Below are 24,967 nucleotides of genomic sequence, written 5' to 3'. Positions count from 1 at the left end.
AATCTTAAAATAAAAGAAGTAAACTCTCCTTGATCCCATGGGAATTCAAATCAGAGTCCTGAGGAACAAAGAACATACTAACTTGGCATGCAGGAACAAGCACACAGTGATCTTGGTCTCAAGGTCTATCTCCCCAAAACCACATTTGTACCATTTCTCAACATCTTGGCTGTTAGAAAATATATAGTTGACGAAATATGTAATGAGAGCAAACTTTGTGCAGCTTTCACCTTGTCCAGGACTGATCCAACCAGCAAGCTGGTAGAACTAAGTTGGCCCAATAGTAGTCATGAAGAGTCTCCTTAACTATCTCAGGTCCCAAGCTGGCCCCTTTTCTTGCTTCACTGGCAGAAAAACACATCTTGTTGCCACCACTGACATACCAAGCCCAAACAAGTTGCCTTCAGAGAGCTGAAACATTTTGTTTGGCTATAGGTTCTTCTGTTTTCTAAGAATGTTTAGTATTATCTGGTCATTCTTTTTTTTTAAGATTTTGTTTATTTATTTGACAGTGAGAGAACACAAGCAGGGGGGAGCGGCAGGCAGAGGAAGAGGAAGAAACAGGCTTCCCGCTGAGCAGGCAGTCCAATGTGGGGCTTGATCCCAGGACTCTGGGATCATGACCTAAGCTGAAGGCAGACATTTAACAGACTGAGCCACCAAGGCACCCTTCCGGTCATTCTCCTGATAGAAACAACCTTTTATTATATTGATATGGAGCTAGTCCTTCTTTCTACTCTCTGTACCTATGTCTATCTTAGCCCTTGAAAGGCAAAGAAAATGGTTCTTCTAAGGTTAATCTCAGTCCCTGCATATCTGATTTATGGTGACATATTCAACTAATATCCATAAGTGTTGGCCATAGACACTCAGACTTTTTTGTATAAAATCAGTAGATTCAGTGAGTACCACGTAGATGGGTTGGAGTAGCAGTGAGTCACACAGTAAAGGTGGCTAAAATCAAGCCAGGATTGGATATTTTATGGATGTCATCCTGGATGAACTGTTGAGTGAACAGGGCTTTCTAAATGACTTCAGCCTGTGATGGGGCCCAGAGCAGAAAAGAGTACCCTGCCATCCATTTGGAAGACCAGGCAAGACCCTGGAACATACAGTGAGTGATCCTGGAAAATGTAACAGATGACTCAAAAAGCATGCCTATCTCCAAGGAATTCACACTCCCACACTTCCATTAAAAAAAAAAAAAAAGTGGGGCGCCTGGGTGGCTCAGTTGGTTAAGCGACTGCCTTCGGCTCAGGTCATGATCCTGGAGTCCCGGGATCGAAGTCCCGGGATCGAGTCCCACATCAGGCTCCTTGCTCAGCGGGGGGTCTGCTTCTCCCTCTGCCCTCTTCCCTCTCGTGCTCTCTGTCTCTCATTCTCTCTCAAATAAATAAAAAAAAATCTTAAAAAAAAAAAGTGTTGGGGTGCCTGGGTGGCTCAGTCGGTTAAGTGTCTGCCTTCGGCTCAGGTTATGATCCCAGGGTTCTAGGTTCGAGCCCCACATCTGCTCTGCAGAGAGCCTGCTTCTCCCTCTCCCTCGGCTGCTCCCCCTGCTTGTGCTCTCTGTTAAATAAATAAATAAAAAATATTTTTTAAAAAAGTGCTTTAGCTATTGGGGCAGTTGCCTCTACAGGCAAGGAAATCAAACAACCAACTATGCCTCTGCCCAGAGTGGAAAACAAGTCCATTTTTAAGTAGAGGCATTTGGAAATTCTCTTTAGCACATTAGGCGTAATTGCAAGGTGAATTATTAAATGTTGAATACAATTAACAATAAAAAAAAACCACTACTGGATTTTGACTTGCTAAAACAAACAGCTCATTTTGAATGTACACACTAATTTTCTTGCCAAATTGCCCTCAATTTTTAAGAAAAATTTGTCCTCCCTTAGGGCAGATGAGCACCCACGATCAACCCAACACCCCCACCTAGTGGTGAGATATACTCCTAACACTTCTCTTCACTTAAAATGCACCAGACCCATTTGCCTTTTCTTCCCAAACTGCTCAGGTAAAAGGAGGTCCTGGGAGACTGTCACGATGTAAAATAATAATGGAAAAGGAACACTGAAAAGGTCAAATGTAAATTAAAAGCTTTATTGAATAAAAATGTTTCAGACTAAGCAAGACTGTAAGAAAGCAGAATATTTTACATCTCTAAAAAATATTAGGGCTAAATGTCTAAAAATGCAGTACAAAGAAAAGTCTATAGCTTAAAATACCTCTCTCCCCCACATACAATTTGGAATATCAATTATGTACAACAAAGTACTCAAGTTTATAATGTTCTAAAACCTTAACTACTAGAAAACCATCTTCCCGAAAAAGGCCTATAATTGGTTTAATGCACCCTGGAAATACTGTCTGCCATAAAAATCAATACATTTCAGAGCTGGTAAGTATTAAAAAAACTAGTGTCCCAGAAAGGGGATATCAGAAGTGGAATATCGGGTTTGGGGGTCTGGACTCAAGTGGTTTAAGGCAGTTTTTTCTGTTATTCCTCCTTTAAACTCCTCACTTTGCTTTAACATGCAACATGGCAAACAACAATACAAAAGATCTTATAAAAATATTGCAGCTTTCAGTAAATTATGAGCTGCCACAGATACCACCAAAGAAGAAAGCAATCAACTGGGATATAGTCAAACTCATTGGCAAATACCAGAGCTTAACTGAGAGATAGCTGATCTCAGCAAGCACCAAATGTGCTCAGAAAGTGCCCCCAAAGAATAGTTGTGTTATATCTCAATAATCCAGTTCTGGATATGGTTTAGAGAAAGGGATGCATAGCAATAAATTCCCCATATATATCAAAGTAAGAAAATTAACCTAAAAAATGTTTTAAAGATTAAATATTTGATCTCTTAACAGATGAATACTAAATAACTAAATTGGTATTCATTTAAAAATATACAAACTGTGCCCTTTATACTAAAGTGCATTCAGTCATAATGTTTAGGTCCCTAAACCCCTTCTGTATGTTCCCTAATTCCATAAATGAATTTTTAGCGTAACAATGTGCTACTAATCATCTATTTTTGTATTGCCTTTTGGGAATACAGTGGAGTCTGGATTTATCAGTTGGCATATTCCCCCCCTCACCATAAGACCTTAAAGCACTTATGTATATCACCATTGCTAAAACAGAGGACTTAAGTAATGTTATCTCTAGCACTTAGAATTGGTTCACTTAAGCTACAGTATGGGATTTTTTTTTGAAGCAAGAACTCTTCCAAAATTACTTCCATATAAATTACAGTTCATGCTAAGATGTATATGTGCATCACTTTGAGAAAGGGCAGTGGCTCACTAACACAAATTTAAGGCCCAGCACCATTTGCAGTTTGTCATTCCTCATCCTCCTCCTCATCCTCATCATAGTACCGATTTCTCTTTATCTGTTCCTCCACAGACAGCTCTTGAACTACTTCTCCCTCCCAGAATCCCACATCCTGGGATTTCTGATTTTGGGTAGTGAATTCTTTAGAGGAGGTATTGTCTGCAAAGCTGGACCAATTTGTAGACTTGGGTTCTAGCGGAGACTGCTGTTTGAGATTTCTATCATCTTCATCTAAGTTTGCACCATTTTCTGTAAGATTCTCACTCCCCATCTCAAAACCATGATCTTCCTTACTTCTCCCCCCTGTCTCCCCTCCTCCAGATTCCTGGTTTTGCCAGGTTGTTTTTCCCACACTACCATTCTTTTCGGAGGTATTGGCATTTTCCCCTTGTTTCTTTTCTGCTGTCATTCCTCCTGTAAACTCCTCACTCTGCTCTGACATGCTCCAGCCTTTCCTTATAGGTGGGGACAAGACTTTTGGGCTCTTGACTGAAGTGGTTCGAAATGAAGCTGCTACAGTGAATGGGCGGCTTCTTTCCTTCAGTGAAGAAGATCGTCTTAGCTTCTTCAGATCCAGATCTACGTCCTCAGGAGCTTCAGGCTTGTTGATTTCATCCTCAGGAGGCCACTTGGGCTTGGATACTTTGATCCCTTCCTCCAAGATACTTCCTGAACTACCAAGTTCAGTGGGGGGTGGCCAGGCAATCTTCAGCTTCTTGGTTTCAGCTGGCTTGTCTTCTTTCTCTGACTGAGAGGAGGCCTTGGCTTCCATGCTTGCTGTCAGCACACCCACCTTAGCAATGGGGGCATCTTCTACTCCTGGGCTCTGAGGGGTCTCCCCTACATTTGGAAGCTGGGCTGGTCTCTCCAAAGTCCCTTCGTTTTCATTTTTGCTTGCCCACAGATCCTTGTGTGGTCTGTGCCCAAAGCCTTCATCATAGTTGCCTTTAGCTTTAAAGAGTTGATTGAAGTGAGGCTTGCAGTAGATTCTCCCATGTAAAGATGCATATGTTCCTAGACTGTTGTTAAAAGAAAAAGAGCATAAAGTTAATAGATCTGTATACTCTTATTTATACTAGCAGGCTGAACTGCAGTGTTTTCAGAAGATGCTAAGGGAGAAAAAGATCTTTAAAAGGACATCGATCACTTAGAATTCTTTACCCCCTCCCTTTCAAGCACATGTGTTTTATTACCCTTATAAAAACATGCTCATTTCTAGGCCTGAACCTTCACAAGACATTCTTTCATGTGGTACATCCTCCTACTTTCAAATGGTTTCATTCCCCTCTGCCAAAACTGTAAAAAAAAATTATTTCTCCCAAGAAGTCTTCCCTAGGTAAGCCCACCTATCTCTGACCACTCATAGATTTCCTAATTACAATCTATAACTACTTATAATGACATTCCTTTGTACAAAGTTGAATCATTTTCCTCGTTCCCCATCTGTGTTATAATTTAAAAGGACATCTCTACAGGAGTAGGTATAAGGCTCTGCAAACGGTTTGTACTCACTAGATGCTAGTGACTGAATATGGTCAATAGGAGCCCAGTGAGCAGTAGCCAGGAAGTAAATCTACACTAATATCAGTGCCGGACAGGCCTTTAGGACACTTGGTGTCTCTCGCAGGGTAATAAATTTTAAACAGGATATAAAAACAATAGCATTTCCACAGAAGAGATATAAAAATTCAGAAACTTGGAAAAATATGGAGAAAATAAATAATACCATGGGCAGAAAAAGAACCAATGAGTAGGAGTTACAGAGGCACATTTTGGCTCAACAGAAGGGAAAGTTGGGGAACTAGAGCTGTCTTACACTGGAACTAGGTAGTGGGGTATCACCCCAGCAAAGTGCCGCACAGATGCAAGCACATCTTTCAAGAGTATTTGAGAAGGAATGCTTGCTCTGAAAAGAAAGGTGGAGGAAGTGACATCCTAGTTACTTTCTTCCCTAAGACTCTGATTTAAAGGAGTTAATATGGAATATGTCCCCAATTTGTCACATTTCTTTTTTTTTTTTTTCCCCTTAGATTTTATTTGAGAGAGAGAGAGCTCAAGCAGGGGTCGGGGGAGGAGCAGAGGGAGAGGGACAAGCAGACTCCATGCTGAGCAAGGAGCTCGACACGGAGCTCGATCTCACAACCCTGAGATTGTGACCTGAGCTGAAATCAAGAGTTCGATGCCTAACTGACTGGGTCACTCAGGTGCCCCAATTTGTCACATTTCTATCCAATCCTTGAATTACTTGGAAGAAATGATACATAATTATTTTCTCAGAAATAAAAGGAAGCAATATACAGAAAAATACATGCTCTTCGGGGTCTATTATTATTGTTATTATTACCATTTATACAGTGTTTGGGACATTTTCAAGTAAGGACTTAGACAAGTATACTCTTTTTTTTTTTTTTTAAGGTTTTATTTATTTATTTGAGGAAGAGGGAGAGAGCAGGTGAGGGGCAGGGGAAGCAGGCTCTCCGCTGAGCAGGGAGCCTGATGCGGGGCTCGAACCCAGGACCCCTGGGGATCATGACCTGAGCCGAAGGCAGATGCTTCACAGACTGAGCTACCCAGGTGCCCCGACAAGTATACTCTTAAGATTTCTTAATTGTATGATTCTATGAGACCAAGGGGGGATATTCCACTAATTTAAGTCACAGGGGGTTTTACCTGCCAGCCATAGGATTTAAGCTCCCTGTAAATTAAACATGTAAATTAAAATATCAATGTACCACTAAGTTCCAAACACCATTCTCATTTGATATGAAATACTTCTCACTAAATGGTATTTTTTACTTTCTTTAAGGACCTTTGACAGTGCACTCTTGGTACAAGAGCTTCTAGTACCAGTGCTCTAAAAGCCAAAGACTCCTTCCCGTGGTCCAGTGACATAGAGAGATGGCTCACTCTGGTTGGCTTACGTAAGTTTGTTGTTGCAGTAGGAACAACGGAAGCAGCTGACGTGAAACACCTGCTGGTTGGCCAAGAGACGTTCCATTGGGTAGACTGTCTTCTGACACTCCACACAAGTCTCTCTCGCAGGTGCCTGAAACTTCTAGAAGGAAAAGGGTAACGTTAGCATAGGGAGGGGTGAGTTCGTACTCTGCTGAGATGTGCCCCAGTTTTACTTTGTTAGCTAAGGGCTCCCTTACCTGTCAATTCTCACAGGAACACTAAGCCTGTTATGATTCTATCAGCTGACTCTTTAAGGCCAGGAAGCTCTCCTGCATCCCTTTCCCCAACTGGCTGGCTGCCCCGAGTGTGGCAGCCACTGAGGCTGGACTGCAGAGGAAGGCTCGGACAGGCCACCACACATACAAACAAAAGTACACACAAAATGGTTCCACAGACAGGAAATTAGGAGAAAATGTTATCACATACAGAAGTTTGTTTGATTCAAGTGCCTGGTAAAAGCAGGACAGACTTTTATAAGAACAGATTCGAAAGGGGATAAATTTAAAGGAGAGGAAAAGCATTGGACTTTGGGAATTGGGAAAAGACAATCTGATAAAGCATCTTTTAGTGTCCTCTGCTTATAATCTTGACTTAGCATAATATTTTATCCATTAGGCACAATATTTTTAAATAAGTCAAAACTGACATGTAAATGTAATAATTTTAAAGAGAAAAACTTTTTTTTTTTAAAGATTTTATTTATTTGAGAGAGAGAGAATGAGAGAGAGCAAGCACATGAGAGGGGGGAGGAGGGTCAGAGGGAGAAGCAGGCTCCCTGCCGAGCAGGGAGCCCGATGCGGGACTCGACCCAGGGACTCCAGGATCATGACCTGAGCCGAAGGCAGTCGCTTAACCAACTGAGCCACCCAGGCACCCAAGAGACAAACTATTTTATTAGGACTCCAGAAGAAAGCATAGCCCAACAAAGCTATAGGTTCTATAATCTTCTCAGAAACCAACGGAGAGGGGCACCTGGCTGGCACAGTTGGGAGAGCAGGAGAACTCTTGATCTCAGGATTGTGAGTTAGAGCCCCATGTTGGGCGTGGAGCCTACTTGAAAAACAAGCAAACAAAAAACCCCAAAAAACAATGGAGAATAAAACTATTGTAATGGGGAGTGAAAGGTCATAACAGACTGGGAATTCATGAACTGTCTGTAAAGTTTGGAATAAGAGAGGGGTGAGCATAGCTGTTTCAGCTGGTAAACCCAACCCAAACATAAAATAGTTCTAATTATAGGGGCGCCTGGGAGGCTCGTCGTTAAGCGTCTGCCTTCGGCTCAGGTCATGATCCCAGGGTCCTGGGATCGAGCCCCGCATCGGGCTCCCTGCTCGGCGGGAAGCCTGCTTCTCCCTCTCCTGCTTCCCCTGCTTGTGTTTCCTCTCTCGCTGTGTCTCTCTCTGTCAAGTAAATAAATAAAAAATCTTAAAAAAAAAATAGTTCTTATTATAGCACTGATGAAAGCCAGAATTCCCAAAGGGCAAGTTTTTACATAAGAAATGGTTACTGAGCTAATGGGGCTGGGGGTAAGAAGTCCCTAGGTATATGTAAATAACTCTTGACTTGCTCCAACAGAAACACCTTATCCAGCAAATGCAGGAGCAGCTTGGGTTAAGGTGGCTGGGAAGCTCTTACAGGCACCTGGGTGGAGGGCCAGGGCGGGGGTCTCTGCAGCCAAGACCTGGGTGGTGGTAAATAATGCAAATTAGTCCCAAGGTCCAGGACTTGAATGGTAAAGATAAGCCAAAAATAAACCAGGTTATGGGCAAGATAGAATTTTCATTTAAAAAACCTGAAAATAGTCCCATAAAAAATTCAGAATGCTGGTTCACTTGCTACATGATTCACCAGGAGGTAAAGCAAAAAATAGGAATGGTTTCCCAAGTGGATCCGGACAGGAAACAAAAGTAGAAAATGGGTTAAAAAAAAAAATGGCCATAAAGGGAAATCTCTATAAAAGGGGAGTTTAATACAGTTTAGTGGTAAACAAATAGCACCAAGGGACTGAAGAATGAACAGAACTGAGTGGGAATGGCTCCTCAACAGCCCCCTTCTATTCCTAAGGTTAGAGCCCTAAAAAGAAAAACTTAAATAGTCAAAGACAGATTCAACCTAGTTTACCAAATAAGGGAGGTATTTAAATATGATCAAATGTTGTAAATGAATGCTGTTGGAAGCAATTAGGGCCTTATCTGGAGCTCAGAATTCTTATATGGATACTTCTAACAAGATAGGACCCAGTGGCGATGTCACGGCATAGTTTTAATTAGGTTTTCTCTAAAAAGAGCTAGGTCCTTGTCTAGCCAGCAGGAAATACATTAAAATGCAAAATAAAATTCGGGTGTCACAGTACAATTGATGGCATCGCAGAGAGCCTGTACAGATCACAATCCACATGATGCAGAAGTCAGAGGCCAAATGTATCTATTTCTCAGACTGAAACTCTTTGTCAGGGGCAGGGCGGCTTCCGTACTTTGAGCGCTTGACTTAGGAGGACAGTATTCGTTCTGGGCAGCGAAGACAGAGCAGGAGACAGGAACCTCCCGGGATACAAGAGGAGAGGGGTATGACTGCGCTCAGGGGAATGGAGAGAGCTGGAACACACCTCCATCACACACACACAGAGGACACACTGTAGGAGGGTGCGGCCCCGGGAACAGAAAGGAGAACCTGAGAGAAAGCTGAAAGCTGAGCTCACGTTAGGAGGAAAGTGGAAGGCAGGAGCAGAAATTAGGTACCGGAGGAGCAGGAAGCAGAAGCTGCAAGAGACAAACAGGAACCTTCAGTGAATACACAGCATTCAGTGCGGGGCGGGGGTGGGGGGCCTGGAGCGCTTTACTGCAGCTGAGCTGAAACTCAGGTACAGACTCGGATCCAAGAATAAGACCACGTTTTCTTTCTTTTTCAAGTAATTCTGCTAATTGTGGCCAAAGCAGCCTCACTCCTATCTACCTGAGGCTGGAACCTGGTCCAGCTCAGGACAGAGAGCTGTCGTGAGCCTTCCCCCACACGAGGAGTGTCTCATTAACAATTCTTTAGTGTCTTACTGCCTCCCACACCTGACCCACAATGGCTCTCTCTTGAATGGGGTGAAAAGCCACCTCTCCTCCTTAACATCACATTAACAGACTGCTAGCTCAAACATCTGACTAACCACCAGCTTCTAACTAACCAGACCTACAGAGGCCCGTTATTCCTATCCAATTTTTACAGAGACCCTTTTCAATATTATTTAATGTTTATATGGCAGCTGCCCAAGGGCCTTCTAGTTTCAAAAAGTCAAGAGGATCCCAACCTGGTCATATGCCAAATCAGAGGGGCTGTCTGTGCCTTCCCTTTACTTCCTCTGTCCCGGGCTCTCAGCCACTTTTCTGTAATTGCCCCCATGTCTATTCAGACGACAGGAAGCAGAGTCAGTGCCCAAAAATCTCTACCATTATGGTAGGCCTGGCATATATCCTGCCCATGCCTTCATGGCGTGCTCGGACTTGGCACATCCACGTTTAAAACACTGCCAGTATTAGAATGTTAGAAATTTTTTATCTTTAAATTATATTTTTTCACTCTGTAAGATGTTTTTCATCTCTCCTCCCTCACTCTTTTTTACATGTAGAAACTACAGCACCAGGACGTCAAGTTCCTTATCAAAGCTCCCACGGTCAGTAACGGAATTAAAACTAAAACTCAGAACTCCTAATTCACAAACCAATAGAGCATTTTCTAAATTGTCCTGGCATGCTAATTTTCCATAACTAAAGGAAACTCTGGGGAGGAGAGCAGATGCTAACCCAAATGAAAATAATCTCACTATAGCAGTTTGAACAAACTACAGTCCTCACTTTGTTTCAAATTAAAATACGTAGATAATATCTTTGGGATGTTCAGAAATGAATGAGGTAATATTTACATAACTGATGTTCATAAACACTGTCATGTCTTTCCCATGTGAGGGATCTTACAGGCCCTCTGTTGATCAGCATCTATACAAAGCTATTTTTCTAATAAATGTGTGTGGCTTCATCTACATTCTTTCACCATCTGGCCTTACATATATATTTCAGTCTAATGAAAGCTCTAGTTGGGAGATTATAGATATGTATATATTTATATGTATATGTAACATATATAAACAACATACATATATATGGGGGTGGGGCTGGCAACAGTCAGTGAAGCTAACTAGCCTTTGGACATGGTGAAGCCAGAAGGAAATTCTGTATTGATGTCAGGCTTCCATTCCTCAAGAACACCACAAAATGCCTTTCATTCCCTCCTTTCCAATCTGTGCAAAATATCTAGGTAATTAAACTGAAATTCTTCACATACAGTAAATGGTTGGGTCGGCTCTGTGCAGCCTTAACCCTTCCCCTGGCTTTCTGTGAAGCTCTTTTTGACAGCATTTTGGAGATACTCACATCTTAGACTGCTCTACGTGTAGAGGAAAGGTTCGTGTTTGATAAAGCAGGAATAATGGAGATAGTAAGAAAAGATTCTAGGTGCCCTTCTAGCATAATTCCAATGGCTTTGCAAACTAGCATAAAACCTCCTACCCTGTCCATAGAGGAAGGGACAGCCAGCAGGGCATTGAGGGGGTGCCAGGTGAGTGTCCTCTCAGGCAGTATGCCATGTTTTCTCTCCACATCCTTCAGCAGGACCAGACAAGGAAGCCTTGGCTGTCCTCATGGGGGCAAGTGGGTGTTCCCAGAGCTGGCCACATCTCCTTGCCTGTTCCTCCCTGTTCTCCCATTTAGGGGAAACATTTGGGGGATAACTTCTCTCAATGGAAGGACATAAAGCCTAAGAGACCTCTGGGTCTCTTGAGTAGAAAGGTCCTGATCTTTCTCACAGGGTCCGCTGAGCTCTGCTCCCAGAATGTCTTTTTTGAGAGTGAACCTGCAACTTCAATTTCATTAGCACCAGGTCTCATCAACTGAGCTATCTGGCCAGTGTTCAAAATATACAAATAAAACTCTTACTTGTAAAGATGTAGGATCATTTTTCTAATTTATCAAGCTGAAGTTTGAAATTAATCGAATCTCTACCTTAGATGTCCTGTTTTTCAATAACAGACAGATAGGCACTAAGGAACAGTTTTTCTAGGATGTGTGGGACCTAAAAATCTATTCTGAGTGAACAAGTTTATTCTGAGCTGTATGTAATTTCCCCAAGTGGAGAAACAACTTCTGTCACGTGGTCTACAGCCATGAGACCAGTGATGCCAGCAGGTCTTCCTATAAACACTCAAGTATATATATACTTGCCTTCAGAATGTAAAGGATAAATTTGAGGAGGAGAAAATAAACTACCCTTAAATAAAAGTGGAGATGCGACTGAGTCCCATCTGTATCTGTACACTATCATCATTTGAGCTTTGGACCATCGGCAAACACAGGGAGCCAGGCCTATTTACTCCAGTCTTTACACAATGTTCAAAACCTAAGGTGTCTGTCTGGTGGAAGCAAGCCTGTCTGCATTCTCCTGCTGAGTGACCAGGGCCAAAGAACAGGCATGGGTCTGGGACAGGTGTAGAGGGAGCTTTATCTCCACCCCCTCTCATCCCTGGTATGCTAGGGAGGACCTATGTGAGGTGCACTCTGTCACTCATCACTCAGCAGCTCAGACCCTGGAGTCTGAATCAAGGAGGGACCTCAAAAGTCCAACCCAGCACCAGGAGGTCTGACCTAGCAGTTAAGGGAAGGAAATGAGACTGGGTTGAGAATTCAAATATATTCAAGAACAGATTTTAGTTCTTAGACAAGCCATGGAATTTCCTAGTCCCTCAGTCCATGGCCAAGTCAGATTTACTGGCTGTTCTTAATCCAGAACCACAACCCAAGGACTCACATCTCGGCAGGGTTGCTGTTGGAGAAGAAATTAACCCCATGGCATTTGCTACTTTGTTGGGCTCCAGATACTGGACAAAGAAAGTGCTGATGACAGCATGAGCTGAACTTTAAAGCCGCCAGAAGAGGGGGTCATGTTGAATACATGTGCAGCTCAATCACTGTAACTCTATCCTTCCTCCCTTTACCTGCTTTCGCTTGCTACTTTCTTCACCTTTTGCTCCTTTTCAATAAACCTTACTCTCCTCATGAATCTCAGGCTTCCTGTAAAATTTTCATTTACATTCTTCACTCTTCCTCTTTCCCTTTTTTAACTCGCCCTTTATATCCCGGATTCTCCTTTTCTCCTTTTGTTCCAAATCTTCATCTATGTCCTCTTCTCTTCCTTCTTTTTGTGCACTAGAACTTTCATCAAGGCATCAGTCATGCCCACAACTGAGAGATACAGGCACAGCTGATGGGTGCATGAGGCTGGGGCAGTTACAAACCATCAACACACCAATTCTACCTACTGCATTTCTTTTAAATGTTAAAACTTTCTAAACAAAACCTGGCTACTTAAGAGGGCACCAGAGGAGAAAGACACTAAAGAAGTGTGGGTATGTTTGGTTATTAATCCACATGGCTAAATTAGCACTACATTAGCAAAGCATTCCATTAAAATAAGTCAGGTAATAAAGTCTAAAGTAGGCATTGGGATTTTTTTTAACCTTTATTTTTATGAGAGTATATATTTGTTCATAGAAAGGGAAAAGACTGCTTTTAAAAACTGGTGAATAAAAGCTGGCCAGAGATTGAGTAGCCTAGTAAAGTTTTCTTAGGGTACAAAACTTTTGTACATTCCTTAACATCTAATATTATATACCCTAGTATAAGTGTTACTTGAATGCCCGATTTTATAGCAAATGGGCTGGCCAACTCCCACTGCAATGTACACAGTCTTTCTTTAAAGAAGCTAACCACCAATCATGTTACAGTCAAGTTCTTCAGACCAGTGGGCCACTCTCTTTAAGTTGACATGCACATCCCCATCCAATGGGCTGATTTAGTTTGACAGATTTCTTGAATTTCCCACTTTGTGGTCTTTTGCCCATTCACAGATTTATGGACTTGGGCATTTTTTCCCCTCAAACACACACACACACACACACACACACACCTCACATCATTTTCTTTAATTTTGGGTTTCCTTAAAACTTTCATGAATTTTCCAGATTTTAAACCGAGAGCTATTAGTGAACCTCTCCCCTCCTGGCTCAAACATCTGAGCAGAAGAGACAAGATTTCCAGGGAAAGTGACTGGCTTAAGTATGCCCTTTCTTGGCATTTTAATCCCCACAAAAGCAAAAAGGGGTTATAATGAACACAATGATATAAGGTGCAATGAGATCTATTCGTAAACCAATGTCTAAAGGTTCCGAGAGAAATTGCCATCATACCTTCACTGCTTTGGGAGGAGAACTTTCAGAGAGGCTGGAGGCTCTGGCATCTGGATTTAGTGGTTTAGGATGGACAGGCTGCTGGACCTCACTCTTGACCTGGGAGTTACCTGCTTGAATTACAAAAGGAAGGCATTTTACAGTATCAGGGGAAGTCTCAGAAATGGTTCCTCCCCAGAGCAAAGCTTTGGCACCTCTATAATGGACAGGTCTTTTCAACACCAGGAAAAACACAGCTCTTCTAATGCTAAAAGCTATGCTCTTAGGTTCTCAGCTGGGAGGTTTTTTCACACTTTGCCACACACAGCAAGAACCCAAATCATTCTTTCTGAAGAACCTTCTGCCCCCGCACCATGGTATTTGTCATTTTTGAAGGCTGTTTGTAGCAATGTGATGTCATGAGCACTGGGCATTATGTAAGACTGATGAATCACTGAACTCTACCTCTGAAACTAATAATACACTATATGTTAATTTAATTTAAATTAAGAAAATAAAGGCTGTTTGTAGATGATTTTTTTGGTAGTTGGCACCCCCAATAACTCCTTCTGGAGTGCTTGAAGGAAGGTGAGAGTATAAATTTCCTACTGCACACGCACACCTACACACGTGTGTGTGGGTATGGGTGTGTGTGTAATTTGACAGTCTTTTTGGTCAGTCCTATAGCAGATATCTATGGATGGAGATTATGGAAAAAGGCTCCATGAAGTTTTTTTCATAATCATTGATGTGTCACCTGCATAAGTTAATTTTCTGCCAATATAGTCACTGTGTGGAAAACTCTGAGCAGACACAGAAAAGTGCTACTAAGGAACCATAAAAGAATTCCTTAAAATCTAGAGTTAAGTCAACAAAGTACTAAAAGATTAAGGCTTATTTTTCAAATGTTTTGCAAACCTAGTCAAAACTCAGAAAAATTTCTAGTCCAAGCAAAATGACTACAAAAGGAATGTTCTTGGATTCAAGCAGCAAGTTTCTCTCTAAAATTTTAAGGTAGGATTTGCTAGAGATTTGTTAAATTCATATTTCTACTTTAGTTGCTGAGTTTTCAATGTCTAGTAAAGTAATTAACCCGGGGAGAAGCTAGAAATCCACATATATTTAAAAAAAATACTGAAAATCAGAATCAAAAGTGGATATAGTAAGAAAAAAAAAACAAAGGTTTTTGTTTTTGGTAGAAGTGAGGCTTGAAATGGATGAAAAGCTGGTAAAATTCAGCGCCAACAGGAAAATCTCTAGAATCTGGCTAGAAGGCGGACTATGGTTCACATATAGATAAGCAGAGAAAGATATTTTTAAAAGGTTACTCAAATACCAATTCTTTATCTCTGTAAATGAATAAAATCCTTCCTGGCCAAACTCCTATTAAACTGAAACTTCAAAATTAGTTTTTACAGCTTGAACCCTGAAAAGGTTTGATACAAAAGGTAGGGTACGTTCAATGAGAGAAGCACCAAAAGTATTCAGTTTGCCCCAAGTTAATCACATTAATTTCTCCCTAAGCCAGGGAACGTGTGAAGGGTAAGCAAGCATCAGTCCTTAAAACCTAGTGAAAGATTTGATCAGCTAAGTTGCTGGGTTTAATACGTTACATTCTCAGCACTGACAGCAATGGGGACATTCCTGGACGAAATACAGAATACAGAACAAGAACCTCATCCTCCAGATCTAAGAACAAATGCTTACGGGAGTCATCTTCCGCAGGGGTGGAACGGACTGCCAGGCTATTCTCAGTTGCAGAAACCTACAAAAGGGGGGGATTAAGAATCACATTAAAAATAAAAGAGCACACTGCTGTTAATGCCATAAAAACCTGCTGACTCTAGTCAGTCACTGGCTGCCTGGGGGAAATAACGGCCCCAGAACAGCTGAGCATTTAAACAAGAGGCAGCAAAATGTCTTTTATGAGGATATTAACATGCCTCTCAATTACAGAGTAACGGGAGAAACAGACTGCACTCAACTGCCAAAAGTGTGCATCATCTCCCTTTATAAAAGAACTTCTAAACCACATCTTTCTGCTGTCAATAAATAAATAAATAAAGGTAAAACAAAACCCTCTATCAGAGAGAACAAAGCTCCTTACCATAGAACTATAACACACTCAAAGGCAAGATGAAGTCTTTACATTAGGAACTATTCTTATTCCTTTATCTTCCTAATTCCCTATTTCCCAACCAGATACATTCTGCTGAAACAAACTGGCCAATACAGAAGACCTTTTGATAGCTAAAAGACAACTTGACCAAAAACCAACCTCTGGTGTTATCTTCAAGGTTAGTTTTCCATTTTAATCCCAGTCTCAAAATGGCAATGTTTAACAAAATGGCAGATCTTATGTATGGGTGCAAATCTCTTCCCCAGAAGCCATCAAATTTAAATAAAAACTTTCTACTTTCTCTCTCTCTCCTTTTTAGTGGCCCCTAGGCCTTTCCGGTATCCTCTATCACACTCAAAATCATGAAGGGTCAATAGGTGACCCAATGTGTAGTCTTCATGTAAAAGTCTTTCATTTACGGGCACCTGGGTGGCTCAGTCATTAAGCGTCTGCCTTCGGCTCAGGTCACGAGCCCCGTCAGGTTCCCTGCTCTGCGGGAAGCCTGCTTCTCCCTCTCCCACTCCCCCTGCTTGTGTTCCCTCTCTCACTGTCTCTCTGTCAAAAAAATAAATAAAATCTTAAAAAAAAAAAAAAAGTCTTTCATTCAGATGTCAGGGATTTTATGGGCAATGCTGAGTGTTTCTATCGGGATGTCTAATGTACTGAATAAATGTACAATGGAGATTAAGTCATTGGCTGACTGCACCTGAATTTTTGCATGGTTGTTTTTTCTCATTACTCTCTCTCTTTTTTTTTTTTTTCCAAGTAGGCTCCACACCCAACATGGAGCCAAATGCAGGGCTTGAACTCATGACCCTGAGATCAAGACCTGAACTGAGATCGAGTTGGACACTCAACCAACTGAGCCACCCAGGCGCCCCTACTCTCTTTTCATTACAGGAATTCTGACATCGCATAGAACAAACCAGTATAATAACAGCCAACATTTATTCAGTGTTTAGTATGTGCCAGGTATTGGAATGATCACTTTACATACATTATTTCATTTAATGATAGTAAAGAAATTAAAAGCTCTTCAATTCTTGTTAATTAGTACGTGCACCCATCCCAGGATGTTCCTCTCTCACCTCTAATTCTGGTCACCTTGAACCTGCAGGGTAAACTTACTGCCAATCATGACATCATTGCACATGCCCAACCAGCCGACCTCACTGCAGGAGCCGCCGGGAGAGAGCACGTGAGATTTTGCTCAAACATTTTGTTAAAGGAAAGCGCAAATTCGTTACAAGAGGAGAAAGGGAAGAACAATACCTTTGTAAGGATAACTGAGGTTCTGAAAAATTTTACGAATCTGAAGGCAGCCCAGCTTTATGAACCTGCAGTATGTACCTGAAGGCTATGGACTGTCTTTATCCCCTTTCTTCCCCACCCACTCCTCAACTCATGGTTCAGTTGCACTGGTGCCCTTTTAGGCTATAATTACAGTGTTCTGATACTCCAGTTCAACTCAAGAGTTCCAGTTTCAAATCAGTGTGAAGATAATCAAGAAAGAAACACAAAATTAGATTAGGGACAATCCAGGCATTATTTTCTAGATGATCATTTCTGAAACTGCGCTCCTAAGATAGATGGGGAGATTTCAATGCTGGGAATATTTTTCTCTTAAGTTCCTTTTTTATAGTATGTAACATTTTAACTCAGTTCTTTTTTTTTTTTTTTTTAAGATTTTATTTATTTATTTCAGAGAGAGAGAATGAGAGAGAGCACATGAGAGGGGGGAGGGTCAGAGGGAGAAGCAGACTCCCTGCCGAGCAGGGAGCCCGATGCGGGACTCGATCCTGGGACTCCAGGATCATGACCTGAGCTGAAGGCAGTCGCTTAACCAACTGAGCCACCCAGGCGCCCTTTTTTTTTTTTTTTTAAAAGATTTTATATTTAATCTGTACACCCAACGTGGAGCTTGAACTCACAACCCCACGATCAAGAGTCGCACACTCCACTAAGCCAGCAAGGCGCCCTAACTCAGTTTACTCTGTTTGTTTGTTTGTTTGTTTAAGATTTTATTTATTTATTTGACAGAGAGAGACACAGCAAGAGCAGGAACACAAGCAGCAGGAGTGGGAGAGGGAGAAGCAGGCCTCCCGCTGAGCCGGGAGCCCGATGCGAGACTCGATCCCAGGACCCTGAGATCATGATCTGAACCAAAGGCAGCCGCTTAACGACTGAGCCACCCAGGCGCCCCCTCAGTTTATTCTTAAGACACAATCTCCCACTTAAAAATGGGAAAACCAGGTAGTATTCTAGTAAGAGAACTCACCTGATACATGGCATGTGACTCATGGGACTAATGCGTGAGCCCACTGTTGCCAGGACATATATAATTTATTGGATGATTTTATGATTATGAAGCACACGGTTGCCAAGTATTTTGTCTTATTATTTCAACATATACTTGCAATATGTTTTTGTAAAATAAAGAGATCTAATTTTTCTGGAACATAAGGAATAGCATGGAGGACATTAGGAGAAGGAAGGGAAAAACGAAGGGGGGAGAATTGGAGGGGGAGACAAACCATGAGACTATGGACTCCGAGAAACAAACTGAGGGTTTTAGAGGGGATGGAGGTCGGGGGATGGGTTAGCCCAGTGATGGGTATTGAGGGCACATATTGCATGGAGCACTGGGTGTTATATGCAAACAATGAATCATGGAACGCTATATCAAAAACTAATGATATACTGTATGGTGACTAACATAACATAATAATAAAAAAAGATCTAATTTTTCTAATTTTTTTCCCTGTTGTAAGATTCAAATTTTGTAGCCATTAATCTGAGATCATTTTCCTGTGTGCCTACTTTGGTCCAAGTGTGTAGTGTATTTCATAATTTCCTATTGGTGTTCTGCCAATACATCATGCTTTTTAATACCTTTTTTTTAAAAGATTTATTTATTTATTTGAAAGAGAGAGAATGAGAGAGAGAGAGAGAGAGACACACACACATGAGAGGGGGGAGGGTCAGAGGGAGAAGCAGATTCCCCACCGAGCAGGGAGCCCGATGTGGGACTCGATCCCAGGACTCCAGGACCATGACCTGAGCCGAAGGCAGTCGCTCAACCAACTGAGCCACCCAGGCGCCCAATACATCATGCTTTTTAAAGTATTTTTTTTTAAGATTTTATTTGTTTATTTGGCAGAGAGAGACACAGCAAGAGAGGGAACACAAGCAGGGGAGTGAGAGAGGGAGAAGCAGGCTTCCCACAGAACAGGGAGCCCGATGCGGGGCTCGATCCCAGGACCCTGGGATCACGACCTGAGCCAAAGGCAGACGCTTAACAACTGAGCCACCAGGCGCCCCTAAAGTCTCTTATAGACCAAAAAATTTGAGAACTATTGCTCTTAATCCATTTTAATTATCTCCTCATCTTTTGGAAGAATGGCCTCAAGGGTATCAATATGTGTAACAGAAGCAATGACTTTTTTTTTTTTTTTAAGATTTTTAAAATTTATTTATTTGACAGAGAGAGGCACAGCGAGAGAGGGAACACAAGCAGGGGGACTGGGAGAGGGAGAAGCAGGCTTCCCGCCGAGCAGGGAGCCCGATGTGGGGCTTGATCCCAGGACCCTGAGATCATGACCTGAGCTGAAGGCAGACGCTTAACGACTGAGTCACCCAGGTGCCCAAAGCAATGACTTTTCTCCTAAGATTAATCACTCTGATATATTTGAAAGCTCTTTCTCCTCATCTAACTTAACATTTGGTTATCATATTGACCAAAAGACAAAAAAACAAAACAAACAACAACAAAACAACTGGGTAATGGATTGGCAAAGAAAATGATAAATCACCTGACATAAATGTTGTTATGTACTCCAACCAAGCCAATCATCTAGTGATAGGCACATAAAACACAAATATGATTTGCTTAAAATCACCCTGTGGTTTTTCACCTCGGCAGGACTCTTTCCAAAGTCTTAAGTGTGGCATATAAAGCTTCTCAAGACCTGCCCCGGCCCTCTCCCTCCACTTGGCTCTCTCCATTACCTATATGGCTTGTGTTCCAGCCTCTGGTTTCCAAACCTCTGTTTGTGTCTGCCTGGAATGCCCTTCTTTCTCTTTACTCAACCTTTCCCTTATTCGCTTGGTCTCTTTCCACACATTCTTCCCGACTTGGCAGACATCACCTTCTTGAGGAAGTCAGGTTAAATGTCCTTAGTCAGAGCTTCCATGGCCCCACAGAGCCCTCTCACCACACTTACCACACTGCTTTAGGACAGCCAACCTGTCACTCATCTCCCTTCTACTCTGTTAGCTCCCTTGCAGATAAAGACCCCATGGAATGGTGGAATGGTTTGTTCTTCTTTAGTTTTTAAGCTTAGCATTTCCTACGCTTAGCATAGTGCCTTGCTTTCTAAACAGTCTGAGTGAAAGAATGAAATTGTCTTACATAAAATGTGTTAAATTAAGAATACAGGAATTCCTTGAAGATATCGTCTCTAATCAAAACAGATTTTTAAAAATCACTTTAGCTCTACACCCTCTGAGCATCTGCCAAGCAAAAGAATTTTCCAGTGAAGGTTCATTATTTGGTCAGCTATAAGTCGCAGAGTTCCCCAACTGAAATTATGTGACCTGCAAAAATAACAATCTGTCCTGGCAGCTGTTACCAAATTCCCAGACACTCTGCAGCCTAGAGTTAGAGTGGTTTCTAATTTTAAGCGTCTAATTTAGAACACATGCTTCCTTGGCAACTGGACATCAGATTTTTCAACCCACCTTCTCTCCAACCTGATGGGAGATGCAGACCTCAGGATCTGGGGGCACATTCTCCTTTTGCTCCAATTTATGAGTTCTGATTTCACCGCCATTGGCTCTCAGGTCATTCTACAAAATAAAAATAAATCTGTGAACTAAAATTAAAAAAAAGCTTACTATTCTGCGTTCTTCATAGCACATCCATTAAATAAATTTGGGACGGTAAAAGAAAAGTTCTTTTAAGAAGCCTCGGGTCAAATCAACCCCCTAATTCTCACAAGCAAAACCCATTGACTAGTGAAATGACAAAAGCCGCTTTGTGGACACACACCTCAGAGTTAAATATTTGTACACTAGTCTAAAACTGGATGCTCATTAGAATACAGACATATCAACACAGACACACACAGAAACCACCCCCAGCATACAATGTTCTTGTGATTCACTCCTCTAGCAGCAGAGCTTGTGGGAATGCAAAGCTTGTGAGTTTTATCAGAAAAGACCATTCTGGAGCAGGGGAAAGGAGATGCCAAGTGCCAATAATCAAGAAAATATACTGACCATATATATAAATGCTCGGCCTGGAAAGAGAGACAGGGATGATGCATACATATAAAAACTGAAATTATATTTAATGATACCATAAAACAACCTTTTTTTTGGTGAGACTTTCAAAAACATGCTTCTTTTTGCATAAAATTCAGACATTGTACTAAAGACATACCTTATTCTACTTCTCAGAACAGAATCTCCACATAAAAAAGCAGGCATTAATACTGTCATAAGGAGTAAGCATAATCACATTTTTTTTTCCTTGCAAAGAACACTTGGGGCAAAATATTAAAATTAACTTTATCTACTAGATCCAAGATCAATATAGTGGTAGATGAATATGGGCATTTCCTACCTTTAGTTTTCTATCTTTCTGAAAGTCTGGTACCTTTCTGTTCTCTGTGATTCTTTAGGCAGGGCGAGAAAACAAGCCATGTATGGCCACAGGGCCAGGGTTAAGTGTGCTGACTGAGGTGTGGGATCCCAGACTAAGGGACAAGGCTCTGGAGGAGCATTGGTGAGGGGGAGCAGGCAGCGAGTGCTGCAGAACACAACAGGACAGCAGAAGGACTCACTCCTGACCCCATCTTGAAGCCTGGCCTCCAGAATCACGCCAGAGTGTGTGCGCCTTGTTACAGCCATCCTCTGTAAGGGGCCTGAGAAATTCTTTTGGGATGAGATAAAATGTACTTTTTACAAGAATTCCTAAAGACTTTTCAACTCTTAAAATTTACAGAGCAGGAGAATTGCAATGCTGAAACTCTATTAGGAGTTTAAAAAAAAAAGTCACTGAACAGGTTTTTCCACTTAGGGAGTCACCTGGTTGGAATGTTTATAGCAGGAGGGCACAGAGAAGCAGCAAAATCTTGAAACAAGGGAAATAAGCTCCAAAGATCACCTGTTTGCTCTATCTCCTGACCTCCTTCTAAGAGAAGTCTAACTTTGCTCACTTTCATGCTGTCGGTGAATAATCAGCCTGTGGTGTTCCACTTTACGACTGAGTTATACACATCATCTCTTCTTAAAACCACAGCGAAAACTCAGGACAAAATTATTCATTGCCCAGAGACTTAGTCCACCAATAAGTACTATTGGAGAATGCATACTTAATAATGTGAGGAAAAGAAGGCTCAACTCCTGGAATACAAGTTATGATTTCTAATAGGTCAACTCGTTTCAGTCTGCCTGGGAACAAATAAAAATCAATACTATCTTCCAACAAAAACATAGGACACCTAGAGATTCGTGGCTTGTATTCTGAAATCTCAGAAGGAACAAATGTTTGAGAGATCCATATCTATGTATATGTAGAGTGTTTATATGCATGTGTAGGTATGAATAAATGACATTTAAAAGGTATCTTTGGTTAAGCAGTTCTGTAGTGTCAGCCTGCCAGGTAAGCCTAGGAAAATCTAAAATGCAAAGACCCTTCATTTGATTCAGAATATCACATTTTTATGCTTACTGAGCATGTCATCTTCCTATTATTTCTCCCTCCCCTTTATCTATCCATTATTCTATTTCTTTAGAAAATCATTACATCATAAGAAGTAAGGATCAAGTAGGCCATATATTGTATGATTCACTTATATAAAATATCCAGAATAGGTAAATCCATAAAGACAGAAAGCAGATTAGTGGTTGCCAAGGGATGAGGGGAGGGGAACTAGTGACTGCACAGGTATGGGGTTTCTTTTTGGGGTGATGGAAATGTTCTGGAATTAGACAGTGATGACGATGGCATGACCTTAGGAATACACTAAAAATCACTGAATTACATGTGAAAGTGGTCATTTTATATCATGTGAATTCTATATCAAGAAAAAACTGCAAGAAACCTCCCCATCCCACATTAATGTCGAATATATCCCATATTTCTTGCCAGTATTCTCTCCTCCTTTCCTCAAAAACAAAAACAAGTGTTTCTGTTAAAACTAACAGACTATAACTTTTTTAGCAACAACAACAAAATTAAGCAGAAGAGGCAGGAACACTGTCCATGATATTACTGGATGATAACATCACCAATGAAGGAGTGCGGTGGGAATGAGGCCTAGGAAAGCAAAGTCAGGATTAGAACATGATAAGGATTCTGAATGAAGCTAGGGTAGGGTTTACGTGGAAGGAGAATGGCTAGGGACCAGGGAGAGAGCAGGGCTCTCGGGTCAGGGTCTGGGAGACATCTCTTGTCTCCGTGCTCAGTGACCACTGGCTGGATGAGTGAATGGATGATGCAGAACACCTACTGTGGAGCTGCTGGAGCTGCTCTGCTTGGACACAGCTGCCTGGTACTTGGCCATTCGATCCTTTATGGAGGTTTCTGACAGGCGCGGTAAGTCCAGATTTCGCCTGCTCTCGCTTTTCTCTGTGTTGAACGGAGAAGATGACGACTGACCTGGAAGCGCACAAATAATGTGTCCTATCAGAAGATAAAATGTGATTTGAATGGTTTCAAGATTCTAAATTTGGCGGGCGCCTGGGTGGCTCAGTCGTTAAGCGTCTGCCTTCAGCTCAGGTCATGATCCCAGGGTCCTGGGATAGAGCCGCGCATCGGGCTCCCTGCTCGGCGGGAAGCCTGCTTCTCCCTCTTCCACTCCCCTTGCTTGTGTTCCCTCTCTCGCTGTGTCTCTGTCAAATACATAAATAAAATCTTAAAAAAAAGAAGAAAAGTTTCTAAATTTGGGGCTGTTGGAATTGGATGTAATCCATTTCTTCTACGAAGGGTACAAAGAAGGAAATCAGGAATATAACTGTCACTTACTAGGTAATAGTTACTCACTTTCCCAACTTTAAAAGAACCTTTACCATAAATGAGTATTATATATTTAAACATTTTGGCTTACTTAACATTGGAAAAAACTAGATCTCAATGCCATTTTAATTTGCATTTCTTCACCAGGAGGCTGATGATTTTCCTGTTAATTTTATTTTTTGTTTTGTGAAATGCCTGTATAGGGCCCCCTTCCAAACATAATAATTATGCTCTCAAGGTGTTATGTTACCATCGGTAATACAGGATAACCAGTCTTGACAGAGGACACTGCCACCCACCCATGGCAGCCCTCAAGCCCCAGATGACCTCAGAGCCAAAACTGTCGGCAGTCTTCCCTCGTCATCCCACAAGGGGACCCCTGGGCTGTCACAAATATAGTTCCTTTTAATTTGTGCCACTCTTCCTCTAAAAGCATCGGCTTTGAGGCCAAAAGGTACTGCTACTAATGAGTACTTCCTAGGGAACCTCACACACACGGAATGCTGCTTACCTGGGCCTATTTCCAAATCATCCAGAGAATAGCTGTTTTCAGAGATCCTCCTTCCACCTGCACTCCGACTTTGGGACCGAAGAATCTGTTGGGGAAAACAAAACCCAGCCATAAGCTTTACAAAGAAGGTGGGAAATCCTGATGAATGTTCAGAGAAGAGGCCTGCAAATCTCCTTTAAGAATAAAATCCGTAAGAGATTAGATTTTGTATTAGTTTTTACATTCCACAGAATGTGTTTTTCGCATTATAAATATGAAGCACTACATATTCACAGGTGCCCAGGCAGAAATAAGTAACTCTATAGAGGTAATTCTCTCTGGTAATAATCACTGCCTAACCGGCTTAACCAGAGAACTAAGCACTTTAACCAGCCATGGAGGGAAATCCTCATGTCCCAGACAACAGGGACATGTCTCCCTGAACGTCAAGTCTAGATGACAGTATCTGCCGTTTGTTTCCCTTTTCCCTCCCACTTCATCCCCGCTGTTACGGCCTTGGTTCACATCTTTATCTTTTCCCTGGACTATTGTATTACATTTCTAATTGCTTCCTCTCTCCCTTCCAATCAAGTCTCTATGATGCTGCCATTATCCCACGTCATGTAATTATTCCCCAATATAAAGCTATATTACTCTCTTGTTCAAAATGCTTGAAAAATTCCTATAATCATTCCCCAAACTAAATCTAAAGTGCTTAGCATGTTATGGAAGACCAGTTCTACATCTAGTCCCTACCACCCCTCCCTGAGTATTCC

At 41.7% G+C, this 24,967-nt stretch overlaps 1 protein-coding gene across 4 annotated transcripts in view; it reads right to left on the bottom strand.

Moving 5' to 3' along the window:
• Window positions 1-2,079: 2,079 nt before the first annotated feature.
• Window positions 2,080-24,967, bottom strand: part of LIMA1 (LIM domain and actin binding 1) — a 94,116-nt gene continuing 71,228 nt past the window's right edge. The window contains exons 5-11 of one of the 4 annotated variants that reach the window (XM_064591255.1): window positions 24,213-24,297; window positions 23,196-23,368; window positions 20,419-20,526; window positions 15,267-15,324; window positions 13,581-13,693; window positions 6,265-6,398; window positions 2,080-4,362 (exon numbers count right to left, since the gene is read on the bottom strand). In XM_064591255.1, the coding sequence (XP_064447325.1) occupies window positions 3,351-4,362; window positions 6,265-6,398; window positions 13,581-13,693; window positions 15,267-15,324; window positions 20,419-20,526; window positions 23,196-23,368; window positions 24,213-24,297 (1,683 nt within the window). In that variant the 3' untranslated portion in view covers window positions 2,080-3,350. The remainder of the gene's footprint in view (window positions 4,363-6,264; window positions 6,399-13,580; window positions 13,694-15,266; window positions 15,325-20,418; window positions 20,527-23,195; window positions 23,369-24,212; window positions 24,298-24,967) is intronic. The other 3 variants (XM_064591256.1, XM_045873467.3, XM_045873468.3) reach the window with 3 other exon arrangements.

Source organism: Mirounga angustirostris, unplaced genomic scaffold, assembly GCF_029215605.1.
Source record: "Mirounga angustirostris isolate CCGP_5_RB_7025 unplaced genomic scaffold, mMirAng1.0.hap1 SCAF_5, whole genome shotgun sequence".
Lineage (NCBI taxonomy): Eukaryota > Metazoa > Chordata > Mammalia > Carnivora > Phocidae > Mirounga > Mirounga angustirostris.
This window is presented reverse-complemented; position numbering and strand designations above follow the sequence as displayed.